The sequence below is a fragment of the Oncorhynchus masou genome, chromosome 6, assembly GCF_036934945.1.
Source record: "Oncorhynchus masou masou isolate Uvic2021 chromosome 6, UVic_Omas_1.1, whole genome shotgun sequence".
Taxonomy (NCBI): domain Eukaryota; kingdom Metazoa; phylum Chordata; class Actinopteri; order Salmoniformes; family Salmonidae; genus Oncorhynchus; species Oncorhynchus masou.
This window is the reverse complement of record NC_088217.1, coordinates 22,870,110-22,883,586: the sequence shown is the minus strand read 5'-3', so window position 1 is coordinate 22,883,586 and position 13,477 is coordinate 22,870,110. Positions and strand designations below refer to the sequence as shown.

The 13,477-nt window shown below is 45.0% G+C and overlaps 1 protein-coding gene across 1 annotated transcript in view; it reads left to right on the top strand.

The window, feature by feature from the left end:
* The window catches only part of LOC135541642 (phosphatidylinositol 4-phosphate 3-kinase C2 domain-containing subunit beta-like), a 73,780-nt gene that overhangs the window by 16,450 nt on the left and 43,853 nt on the right, over positions 1-13,477 (top strand). Inside the window, 11 exon segments of the mRNA XM_064967956.1 lie at positions 1,482-1,708; positions 1,711-2,393; positions 2,682-2,782; positions 3,323-3,483; positions 5,238-5,358; positions 9,595-9,706; positions 9,816-9,895; positions 10,138-10,201; positions 10,309-10,455; positions 10,673-10,706; positions 13,091-13,286. Of these exon segments, the coding sequence (XP_064824028.1) occupies positions 1,570-1,708; positions 1,711-2,393; positions 2,682-2,782; positions 3,323-3,483; positions 5,238-5,358; positions 9,595-9,706; positions 9,816-9,895; positions 10,138-10,201; positions 10,309-10,455; positions 10,673-10,706; positions 13,091-13,286 (1,838 nt within the window). The 5' untranslated portion in view covers positions 1,482-1,569.

Here is a 13,477-nt window from a genome sequence, read left to right as displayed (position 1 = left end):
CAGAATACCTGACCACTGTTACTGAAAGGAAATCTTTGACTATGTGCAGACTCAGTGATCATAGCCATGCTATTGAGAAAGGCCACCGTAGGCAGACCTGGCTCTCAAGAGAAGACAGGCTATGTGCACACTGCTAATAAATGTGGTGGAAACTGAGCTGCACTTCCTAACCTCCTGCCCAATGTATGACCATATTAGAGACATATATTTCCCTCATATTACACAGACCCACAAAGAATGCTCCCATATCTATTGTGTGAAATACCAGTGTGCCATCGCAAGCAGCAAGATTTGTGACCTGTTGCCACAAGAAAAGGTCAACCCCAGTGAAGAACAAACCCATATTTGTCTATTTTCCCTTTTGTACTTTTTGCACATTGTTATAAAACTGTACATAGCAATAACCTGACATTTGAAATGTCTCGATTCCTTTGGAACTTTTGTCAGTGTAATGTTTACTGTTAATGTATTATTGTTCATTTCGCTTTTGTTTATTATCTATTTCACTTGCTTTGGCAACGTAAACATATGTTTCCCGTGCCAATAAAGCCCTTTGTATTGAGAGAGAATGCTGACCCAGCCTCTCCCTCAACCATGTTCTCCTCTGCTGTGTTTTTTGTGTGTCATGGCCAGTGTGTTTGTGTGCGTGCATGTGTGTGAGGTCATATTATGGGTTAAACATGCACATGGGGGTGGGGGGGGGGGATAAAGAAACTAGGCTGTGATTCTACTGAGCTGCAGTTGCCTGTCTGAACCAGACTGGTCTGTTTGAGGAATAATATGTTAATCTTCTTTACATAAGACTTGTCCTATATAATGCATTTTGTTCCTTTAATGATGGTTTATTAACTGTTCCTGCAGCCCTTTAAAGCTGTGATATGTAACTTTTTTGGCTGACCTGACCAAATTCACATAGAAATCTGTTATAGGTCTATCATTCTCATTGAAAGCACGTCTAAGAAGCAGTAGATCTGTTCTATGTACACTATTTCTATGCTTTGTTTTTGCATTTTTTACTTTTGGTTTTGGACATCAGGTTCAAACAGCTGAAAATGCAATATTTTTACATTTGGAAAATATATTTCATAGCGGTTTAGATTGTACAATGATTCTCTACACTGTTCCTTCTTCTTTTGTCACATAAACTAAAATTAGGCAAACTGTTTCGAATTTTAGCGACCAGGAAATGTCGGAGCAATATCTGCGTAGTGCATCTTTAATGTTACAGAGAAAATTAAAGGGGGTGGGTAATAGCTGTGGAATACACATTGAACTGAAAGCATTTGGCGTCTTTGGCAGAAGAGAAACATATCCCTCGTTCTCCCTTTGACTTTAATTACTTTTTTTATTCGTCCTTCTGATAAACTCTCTCTCTCTCCACATCGCTCTCTCTCTCTCTCTCGCTCTCTCTCTCTCTCTCTCTCTCTCTCTCTCTCTCTCTCTCTCTCTCTCTCTCTCTCTCTCTCTCTCTCTCTCCACAGAGCTTATTCTGAGCCCAATGTCTCGTCTCTGGAAGCCCTAGCACCGGTGTCTTCCTCTCCTGTCAGTGGTGGCGTCCCCTGTAGGAGCATGTCGGCAGCACAAACTCAGAAGGATAACGAGGGTCCCTGGGGACTGGACTCCCTGGGCTTGAGCCAGAGAGAGCTGGTACTGGCTGAAGCCCTACAGATGGAGTATGATGCCCTGTCCAGTCTCAAACAGGACAAGGGGGGGCCAGCCAGGGGACCAGCAGCCAGGGTGGTGGGAAGGTACCTACCCTACCACCCTGGGAGAGCCAGAGGCAGGTCGATCGCCCCCTCCCACCCCGCCCCAGCCTTAGTCCTCCTGGAAGGAGTTTGCTAAGAGGATTATCTGGCTCAGACCTCTCCCTCCACCACCTCCAGCCTGGGGGGTCCCACTCCCCACAGCCCTCCCCAGCCAGGGCCAGGGAGCCCATCTATATCCTGGAGAGTCCAGGGAAGGGAGACTACTTGAGTTCCAGCTATGGGGAGTCAGGGTCTAGCTTTGGTTCTTCTCTGACTCTGCCTAAAGGCTTCCCCCCTCGTCCTGATGACCCTCCTCCTGCTGTACCCCCCAGGACCCCTCTACTCCCTTCCTCTGAGCCCTTCCTGCCCCCCCGACCCACTACGACTCCCCGAGATGTCAACCTGTTCACCCCCGAGGTGGACCCGCCCAAACTGTCGTCAGGGGAGACCCTAAACTACGAGAGCCTCAACGACGCTCTCTCCAAGCTCAATGGGGATTTGCCATCGCCAAGGGGTAGGCGGGCCAACGGGGACCAATCAGGGAAGCCGTTGGCTCGGCGCAAGACGCTCCCCCCTCAGGTGCCCCCCCGCACCTACGTACCTATCCAAAAGAGCACCAAGAACCAGCACAGAGTGTCGGCCGACCCGGTAACTACTCAGGGTTACAACAGGTTCACGACAGCTTCATTACGTGACTTAGCATGACATAGCATTAATCCCCATCTAACCCTCATTCCATTTTTCCATAGGGAAACCTAGAAACAAACAAAGAGGCCTTTTGTTTTATCCCCAGTTTACTTCAGTCAAGTCCAGCACAGCTGTTTTCCATTACTTTGAGTTCTGTTACTCTGAATGTTCCATTACCTTCAGTTGTGACTCTGATCGTTCCTGTGTCTCTGTGTGTGATTGACAGGTGTCTCTGTGTGTGATTGACAGGTGTCCCTGGGCACCAGGCTCAATGGTTTTGGCTATGAGCTCTTTCAGGTGTCAGAGGAGAGAGACGAGGAGGTGGCCGCCTTCTGCCACATGCTCGATGTGTAAGTGTTTGGCCCAAACCCAAATCGAATCCTATGTACTTGTGTAGGATTTGATTGATATAAGCCACATGGTGAAACTTCCACCCACAGTATTAGAATGCAAGATGGAGCTATTGCCATATTGCCTACACCTGTCAAATGCTCTCAGAACTCCACATAGGGTGTATTGTTTAGGGGTTGATTTGGGATTGGGCCCAAATGTTACCCTCACCTTCAGTCAGGCTGTTTAGAAACATTGCTGTGTCGTGGTTTTGTTGTGGTTGTATTGTGGTCAGGTTATGGTCAGGCTGTCTACATGCAATTATCACCATGACTGTGTGTTGTCAGGCTATTTATTACCTGTTAATGATCATGACTGTGTGTTGTCAGGCTATTTATTACCTGTTAATGATCATGACTGTGTGTTGTCAGGCTATTTATTACCTGTTAATGATCATGACTGTGTGTTGTCAGGCTATTTATTACCTGTTAATGATCATGACTGTGTGTTGTCAGGCTATTTATTACCTGTTAATAATCATGACTGTGTGTTGTGTTCAGATTGCGGTCAGCATATCCGTGCAGTGACCAGTCTAAGAACACAGGGTTTGTGTGGACACCCTCAGTGGGGCCTGAAGAGCTGCAACAGGGGTTAGGGGTCAGCGTCAAGGTTACGGTCATCAGCAACCACTTTAGAGAACCACTCACCTTCACCTGCGATGGTAAGACACACACACACAATGCTGACACCACAGGTTCAACAGCACAGAGATCTCACCCTTATTCTCATACACACCCTTAGTGAATGTAATGTGTGCTGGCCTCAGTCCTGTCCAGACCACTGTGGTTCTCCAAGATCAGGGATCCGGGATAAGGGATTAGGAAAAGCCTGTTGTTGGAGATCACTTGATGTAATTATGCTGACCTCTCAATTAAACATGACTGACTCAGTCATCTGTCTGAGAGGGAGAGAGAGATTCAGTCACCAGGACCACAAATACAAATTCCATCTCGACACTGTTGCCCTAGAGCACACAAAAAACTATACATACCTTGGCCTAAACATCAGCGCCACAGGTAACTTCCACAAAGCTGTGAACGATCTGAGAGACAAGGCAAGAAGGGCATTCTATGCCATCAAAAGGGACATACATTTCAACATACCAATTAGGATCTGGCTAAAAATACTTGAATCAGTCATAGAGCCCATTTCCCTTTATGGTTGTGAGGTCTGGGGTTTGCTCACCAACCAAGACTTCACAAAATGGGACAAACACCAAATTGAGACTCTGCATGCAGAATTTGGCCGATACCGACTAATTATCAAAATCCAGAAAAGAGCTGTTAAATTCTATAACCACCTAAAAGGAAGTGATTCCCAAACCTTCCACAACAAAGCCATCACCTACAGAGAGATGAACCTGGAGAAGAGTCCCCTAAGCAAGCTGGTCCTGGGGCTCTGTTCACAAACACACCCTACAGAGCCCCAGGACAGCAGCACAATTAGACCCAACCAAATCATGAGAAAACAAAAAGATAATTACTTGACACATTGGAAAGAATTAACAAAAAAAACAGAGCAAACTAGAATGCTATTTGGCCCTACACAGAGAGTACACAGCGGCAGAATACCTGACACTGTGGAATTTCACCCAGTAGATATGGGAGTTTTTCAAAATTGGATTTGTTTTCGAATTCTTTGTGGATCTGTGTAATCTGAGGGAAATATCTAATATAGGGCCGTAGGCAGACATGGCTCTCAAGAGAAGACAGGCTATGTGCTCACTGCCCACAAAATGAGGTGGAAACTGAGCTGCACTTCCTAACCTCCTGCCCAATGTATTTTGTGGGCAGTGAGCACATAGCCTTACACAGATCCACAAAGAATTCGAAAACAAATTCAATTTTGAAAAACTCCCATATCTACTGGGTAAAATTCCACAGTGTGCCATCAGAGCAGCAAGATATGTGACCTGTTGCCACGAGAAAAGGGCAACCAGTGAAGAACACGCACCATTGTAAATACAACCCATATCTATGCTTATTTATTTTATCTTGTGTCCTTTACCATTTGTACATTGTTAACACTATATATATATATATATATAATATGGCATTTGTAATATCTTTATTGTTTCGAAACTTCTGTATGTGTGATGTCTACTGTTAATTTTTATTGTTTATTTCACTTTATATATTATCTACCTTACTTGCTTTGGCAATGTTAGCACATGTTTCCCATGCCAATAAAGCCCTTGAATTGAATTGATTTAAGGGATGTTTCTCTCTCTGTTTCTCTCTCCAGCTCACCCTTTCTCCATTAGTGTGTAAGACTATGTGCTGTGGGTACCGTCAGGTCATGACTCATGATGAGGGCAGAGAGTATGTTTTCTCTCACTCAGAGAGATCAAACTGGCCAAATGAACAGTCACTCTATTGCCTCATACTTTGGTCTCTCTCTCTTTCTTTTTCTCAGGGTCGTCTACGGTAGACCTGTTGATCTACCAGACGTTGTGTTACGCTAATGAAGACCTTGACCACATTGATGTCGACCACTACCTCCTCAAAATCTGCGGTCAGGCCGAGTTCCTACAGAAGTAAAGACAACCATCTAGACTTTGGCTACACACTCCTAGACTTTGGCTACACACTCCTAGACTTTGGCTACACACTCCTAGACTTTGGCTACACACTCCTAGACTTTGGCTACACACTCCTAGACTTTGGCTATACACTCCTAGACTTTGGCTACACACTCCTAGACTTTGGCTACGCACTCCTAGACTTTGGCTACGCACTCCTAGACATTGGCTACGCACTCCTAGACATTGGCTACGCACTCCTAGACATTGGCTACGCACTCCTAGACATTGGCTACGCACTCTTAGACTTTGGCTACGCACTCTTACACATTGGCTACGCACTCTTAGACATTGGCTACGCACTCTTAGACATTGGCTACCTACTCCTAGACATTGGCTACGCACTCCTACACTTTGGCTACGCACTCCTACACTTTGGCTACGCACTCCTACACTTTGGCTACGCACTCCTAGACTTTGGCTACGCACTCCTAGACATTGGCTACGCACTCCTAGACTTTGGCTACGCACTCCTAGACATTGGCTACGCACTCCTAGACTTTGGCTACGCACTCCTAGACATTGGCTACGCACTCCTAGACTTTGGCTACACACTCCTAGACTTTGGCTACACAATCCTAGACCTTGGCTATACACTCAAATCAAATTTTATTGGTCACATACACATGGTTAGCAGATATTAATGCGAGTGTAGAGAAATGCTTGTTTTCTAGTTCCCACCATGCAGTAATATCTAAGAAGTAATCAAACAATTTCACAACAACTACCTTATACACACAAATGTAAAGGAATGAATAGGAATATGTACATATAAATATATGGATGAGCGAAAGCCGAATGGCATAGGCAAGATGCAGTAGATGGTATAGAGTACAGTATATACATATGAGATGAGTAATGTAGGGTATGTAAACATTATGTAAAGTTGCATTATGACTAGTGATACATTTATTACATGTAATTTTTAATTATTAAAGTGGCTAGAGATTTGAGTCGGTGTGTTGGCAGCAGCCACTCAATGTTAGTGATGGCTGTTTAACAGTCTGATGGCCTTTGATACACCTGTACTGACCTCAGCTCATAGTCTCAGCCCTATGTTTGTGTGTGTGTATGCATATCTCAACCTTACGTTTCTGTGTTTGTGTGTTTGTATTTCAGAGGCCCAGACTATAGGAATGTGTGTGTTTAGGTTTTGTCATGAATGACAGGGCAGTGAGTTGGGGGTAGACTGTGGGAGGGAGAGAGCTGGAGTGTGTGTGTGTGTTTGTGGTCCAGATATACACACACATTTAACTGAAGGACTCAGTTGTGGTAGTTTTTAACAAGCTCTGCTGATGTCTGTGGGCCGACCTAAACCGCCCCTAAAACACAGACTCTTCTAGACCCTTTTCCCACACATACACACATACACACAGTCACAAACTCACGGACAAACGGTATGTCTGTGGGCCAGCTTAACCACAGTGGGTTTCCCCTAAAACATGTCCTTTCCACCCGCACCACACACATACCCTGACATGCACACACCCTCCCTCTCACTCCCCTATGAAGTCTTCTTTCAGAGGAATGTAGCCAGACAGGGTTGAAATGTATTGTACAGCAAGCTTCATTCCCGTCCAGTGCAGCTGAACATGTGTGTGTGTGTGTGTGTGTGTGCACGCATGTTTTCTGTCTCTGTGCACCTGTGTGTTTAATTTCTGTCTCAGAGCAGCGGCACATATACAGTCGTGGCCAAATCTTTTTGAGAATGACACAAATATTAATTTTCACAAAGTATGCTGCCTCAGTTTGTATGATGGCAATTTGCATATACTCCAGAATATTATGAAGAGTGATCCAATGAATTGCAAAGTCCCTCTTTGCCATGCAAATGAACTGAATCCCCAAAAAACATTTCCCCTGTATTTCAGCCCTGCCACAAAAGGACCAGCTGACATCATGTCAGTGATTCTCTCATTAACACAGGTATGAGTGTTGACGTGGACAAGGCTGGAGATCACTTTATTATGCTGTTTGAGTTCGAATAACAGACTGTAAGCTTCAAAAGGAGGGTGGTGCTTGGAATCATTGTTCTTCCTCTGTCAGCCATGGTTACCTGCAAGGAAACACGTGCCGTCATCATTGCTTTGCACAAAAAGGGCTTCACAGGCAAGGATATTGCTGCCAGTAAGATTGCACCTAAATCAACCATTTATCGGATCATCAAGAACTTCAAGGAGAGCGGTTCAAATGTTGTGAAGAAGGCTTCAGGGCACCCAAGAAATTCCAGCAAGCGCCAGGACCGTCTCCTAAAATTGATTCAGCTGCGGAATTGGGGCACCACCAGTACAGAGCTTGCTCAGGAATGGCAGCAGGCAGGTGTGAGTGCATCTGCACGCACAGTGAGGCAAAGACTTTTGGACGATGGCCTGTTGTCAAGATGGGCAGCAAAGAAGCCACTTCACTCCAGGAAAAACATCAGGGACAGACTGATATTCTGCTAAAGGTACAGGGATTGGACTGCTGAGGACTGGGGTAAAGTCATTTTCTCTGATGAATCCCCTTTCCGATAGTTTGGGGAACCCGGAAAAAAGCTTGTCCGGAGAAGACAAGGTGAGCGCTACCATCAGTCCTGTGTCATGCCAACAGTAAAGCATCCTGAGAACATTCAGGTGTGGGGTTTCCTCTCAGCCAAGGGAGTGGGCTCACTCACAATTTTGCATAAGAACACAGCCATGAATAAAGAATGGTACCAACACATCCTCCGAGAGCAAATTCTCCCAAACATCCAAGAACAGTTTGGTGACAAACAATGCCTTTTCCAGCATGATGGAGCACCTTGCCAGAAGGCAAAAGTGATAACTAAGTGGCTCAGGGAACAAAACATCGATATTTTGGGTCCATGACGAGGAAACTCCCCAGACCTTAATCCCATTGAGAACTTGACGGGTAGACAAACAAAACCCACAAATTCTGACAAACTCCAAGCATTGATTATGCAAGAATGGGCTGCCATCAGTCAGGATGTGGCCCAGAAGTTAATTGACAGCATGCCAGGGTGGATTGCAGAGGTCTTGAAAAAGAAGGGTCAACAATGCAAATATTGACTTTTTGCATCAACTTCATGTAATTGTCAATAAAAGCCTTTGACACTTATGAAATGCCTGTAATTATACTTCAGTTTTCCATAGTAACATCTGACACAAATATCTAAAGATACTGAGGCAGCAGACTTTGTGGAGATTAATATGACTGTTCGTGTAAGAGTGTGTGTCTCATTCTTTCCGTTTGTTTGTTTTTCAGGCCCAGAGCAGCTGTATGTTTCTGTGTGTGTGTGTGTGTGTGTGTGTGTGTGTGTGTGTGTGTGTGTGTGTGTGTGTGTGTGTGTGTGTGTGTGTGTGTGTGTGTGTGTGTGTGTGTGTGTGTGTGTGTGTGTGTGTGTGTGTGTGTGTGTGCGTGTGCGTGTGTGTGTGCGTGTTTCCGGCCTGCAGCAGAAAGTGTGTTTTCCCCTGATAATCTGCGACTGTTGAAAGTTGGCGGGACTTGCCCTGTGTGTTGAGGTCATTGCTTGTTACCCAGCTGTCAATCACAGGGCTGGACAGTAGTAGGGTTTTAGCTCTTTATTTGGCCTCCCTTCTCTCGCTCTTATTTATGAAGCAAAACAATCACCTCACAATGAACCCCCAGGCCCATATTGTAGTGGGTTTTCCCCTGTGTGTGTATTCACTAAGTACAGCTGCATCACATCATTGTGTAGGGACATGGCTTATCCACTTGAATGGCATACTTTTGCTACAAATGTTTTTATTTTTATGTCTTTGTTTTTCATTGCTTTGTTATTTGTATTGTTGGGGGAGTGAAACTTTACAATAACATTTCTGTCTCTGTCTGTTTGTCTCTGTCTGTCTCTCTGTCTGTCTCTCTGTCTCTTTGTCTCTGTCTGTTTGTCTCTTTGTCTCTGTCTGTTTGTCTCTCTGTCTCTCTCTGTCTCTGTCTTTCTCTTTGTCTCTCTGTTTGTCTCTGTCTTTCTCTGTCTCTCTCCCTGTGTGTGTCTCTCTCTCTCTCTCTGTGTCTCTCTGTGTGTCTCTCTGTGTGTCTCTCTCTGTCTCTGTGTCTCTCTGTGTGTGTCTCTCTGTGTGTGTCCCTCTCTCTGTGTGTGTCCCTCTCTCTGTGTCTCTCTCTCTCTCTCTCTGTATGTCTCTCGCTCTCTGTCTCTCTTTCTCTCTGTCTCTCTCTCTCTCCCTCTGTTAGTTCCCAGACGCTGACAGGGTTGGAGCATATCCAGCTGTGTGTGAAGTTTGACTGGGACATTCGTCTCTTCCTCACCAAGAGAGGCTCTGTCAACACAGAACTGGGCCGCACGGTGAAAACACACACACGCACGCACTCACGCACACACACACACACACACACACACACAGTAGCAGAGACGCACACACTCTTGTTTGATTATGTTGTGTTGTGCTTGACAGGAGGAGGATGATGAGACGGCCTCTACGATGAACCACAGCATCCTGCTGCAGGAGCGACCAATCAAACAGACAGTTACTAGGTGAGGGTAGGGGCCTATAGCTCTCACGCCACTGAACACATTAGAGATGCAACCTTTATCAAGGTGATTCCTAATCTGATTGGATAACTTGGATGATTGGAAGTAAAATAAATGTGATCTGGCTACCAAATTGGATGGATTAGTCAAGTCTTATTGGAATATGTGAAAACTTCTTTAAAAAGCAATAGAAGGCAGGCTTGGACTTTGATATCAGTGCTGTTGATATTTCCTTGTTTGAACAGGGAGGCTTTGACTCTGCTCCTGGACACCTTTCACAACGAGGCTGAGTCCTTTCTTCTATCAGAGGTAACCTTATACATACGCACACACAAGAAGGAACACAAACATTTTTATTCTTAAAATTGATGTGTACGGTTGAATTCTCTATGTTCTTTCCCTCCTGCCCTCTGTAGGTGGAGCTTGTGTTGCATGTGGAACGGCTCGTCCAATCAGTGAAGGCTCTCTGCAGCTCGCTGGCTGCTGTGGAAACGCCTGACATCACTTCCGCCCTCAACCAGCTTCCAGCATGCCCCTGTCGTCTGCAGCCCAGAGTCCAGAAGGTAACACACACACTCATAATCACATCTACCATGCTTCAGATACACAGATCTAGGATCAGTTTACCCTCCCCAATCATAGCCATAAACATTATGTTCTAAATACTAAACTGATCTTAGACCGGTACACAAGGATAACTTCATGAATTACTGTTCTCCTGTAACTCCAGAACCAAAGGTTGGTTGATTGGATTCTGTAACTGTGTGTGTCTCTTCACAGGATCCATCAGTGCTGGCCATCAGAGAGAACAGAGGTAAGTTCCTCACTAATTGAATGTCCTACAGTAGCACTGAATAATCCACACAGAAATACTGGCTGGTAGGGGAGGACAGACAGAACCGGGGAAGGAGGATAGGAAACAGACAAGGGGATAGGAGACAGACAAGGGGATAGGAGACAGACAGACAGATGGGACAGAAGAGGAACTGAGGATAGAAAAAGAGGAGTGATGAGATACTGTAGATGGAAGAGAGGAGCAAGGGTGGAAGAGTACAGATGGAGAGAAGTGAGAGAGGAGGGACACTTGGTTATGGGGTACAGGTCAGGTCTGTACAGTAGTGTAATGCATTAAAGATCGTACCGTAAGCTCCACGGCTGAGCTGATAGCTTTTTAGCTGGTACGTTGTAAAGTGGGCGGTCACGTGTGTTTGCGAGGCAGAGGAATCTGGGTTGAGCCATTGTACAGACAGTGTACCCAGATAGGGAAGAAGCTATACTGCTAAGCAGGCACACTGGTCCGTCACAGTAGCACAGAGCGGAAGTGTCCTTGACTTGTTGTGATGCACATCCGTGATGTATGATATCCCCACTCTCTACCTCCCCGTCACACTCAAACAAACAGGAAGGATGGCTAGCTTCGTACAGGATACACCAAGCACCACCTCCATCCATTCGCCAAGCTCTATCTGTGCGTCTGCCCTTGAAAAGAGAGGGATAACATTTCAGAGAGTTGGGATTTTGTTTCCCATGTAGGGCTGAGATGCTGCTCCAATGGATGTATAAAGAGACACAATGTAAACAGTGGAGCCCAGTCAGCTGAGCTGTGTTGACATGGAGCAGCCATGTTCTGTGTCCCAAATGGCACCCCTAAGAGCCTTGGTCAAAAGTAGTGCACTATATAGGGAATAGGGTGCCATTTGGGGCACAACCATGGAATGATGACAATAACTGATGTTTGATGTTTGACATTCCTCTGCTTTGAGAAACAGATGCCTCACAAGTCCTCAACTGGCAGCTCCATTAAATAGTACCCGCAAAACACCAGTCTCAACGTCAACAGTGAAGAGGCGACTCCGGGATGCTGGCCTTTGAGGCAGAGTTCCTCTGTCCAGTGTCTGTGTTCTTTTGCCAATCTTAATATTTTATTTTTATTGGCTAGTCTGAGATATGGCTTGTTCTTGCAACTCTGCCTAGAAGACCAGCATCCCGGAGTCGCCTCTTCACTGTTGACATCGGAGACTGGTGTTTTGCGGGAACTATTTAATGAAGTTGCCAGTTGAGGATTGTTGATGGCGTCTGTTTCTCAAACTAGACACAATAATGTACTTGTCCTCTTGCTCAGTTGTTGCACCGGGGCCTCCCACTCCTCTTTCTATTCTGGTTAGAACCAGTTTGCGCTGGTCTGTGAAGGGAGTAGCAGACACCTTGTTGTACGAGGATCGGAGCTTCAGTTTCTTAAAATTTCATCTGCATGGAATAGCCATTATTTCTCAGAACAAGAATAGACTGACGAGTTTCAGAAGAATGTTATTTATTTCTAGCCATTTTGAGCCTGTAATCGAACCCACAAATGCTGATGCTCCAGATACTCAACTAGTTTAAAGAAAGCCAGTTTTATTGCTTCTTTAATCAGCACAACAGTTTTCAGCTATGCTAACATAATTGCAAAAGGGTTTTCTAATCATTAATTAGCCTTTTAAAATTATAAACTTGGATTAGCTAACACAACCTGCCGTTGGAACACACGAGTGATGGTTGCTGGTAATGGGCCTCTGTACGCCTATGTAAATATTCTATAAAACATCTGCCGTTTCCAGCTACAATAGCCATTTACAACGTCTACACTGTATTTCTGATCAATTTTATGTTATTTCAATGGACAATTTTGTTTGCTTTTCTTTCAAAAACAAGGAAGTTTCTAAGTGACCCCAAGCTTTTGAACGGTAGTGTATGTAAATAGGGCAGCAGCCTCTAAGGTGTAGGGTTGTGTAACCGGGTGGAAGCCGGCTAGTGATGGCTATTTAAGTCTGATGGCTATTTAAGTCTGATGGCCTGATGGCCTTGCAATACAAAACAATACATACATAATCCAAAAAAATATGTTTTTACATAGGATGAACCATGACTAGAATACAGTATATATAATGAGTTGACGTTGAGGGAGAGGTTATTTTCCTGACACCACTCTGTTGTCATCAGCAAACTTGATGAATGATTTGGAGACGTGCGTGACCACTCGGTCATGGGTGCTCAATTCTGCACCCTGATCATTACTAACATTCAGAAAGTTTAACTTTTAATGCTTGTGTTCAGTGGTTGTTTAGCCGTCCTTAATTGAATGCACTTAGTGTAAGTCTGTCTGGATAAGAGCATCTGCTAAATGAAGGTGAATCTAAATGGTTTCTGAAAATGTTGCAGAGAAAGTGGTGGAGAAGCTGACGGTGGCCATTTTAGATCTGGTGGAGCTGTACTGCAGCACATTCAACGCTAACTTCCACACCACGGTGCAGAGCAACCGGCACACGGCGCCCACACAGGAAGCAGGCCTGGTCACCAACGTCCTATCCTTCAGCGTCTACGCTGCTCACCGCATCCCCATCACATGGGCGGCCAGGTAACACACACACACAGGCAGCTGTTCAGGCTGGATTTCCCTAGTATAATCTATGAGGATGACATTGTGTTATCCCTCTCCCTCCCTCTCCTTCTCCATCCCTCTCCTTCTCCCCAGTGGTGGAAAAAGTACCAAATTTTCATACTTGAGTGAAAGTAAACATACCTTTTAGAGAAGTAAAAAAGAAAGAG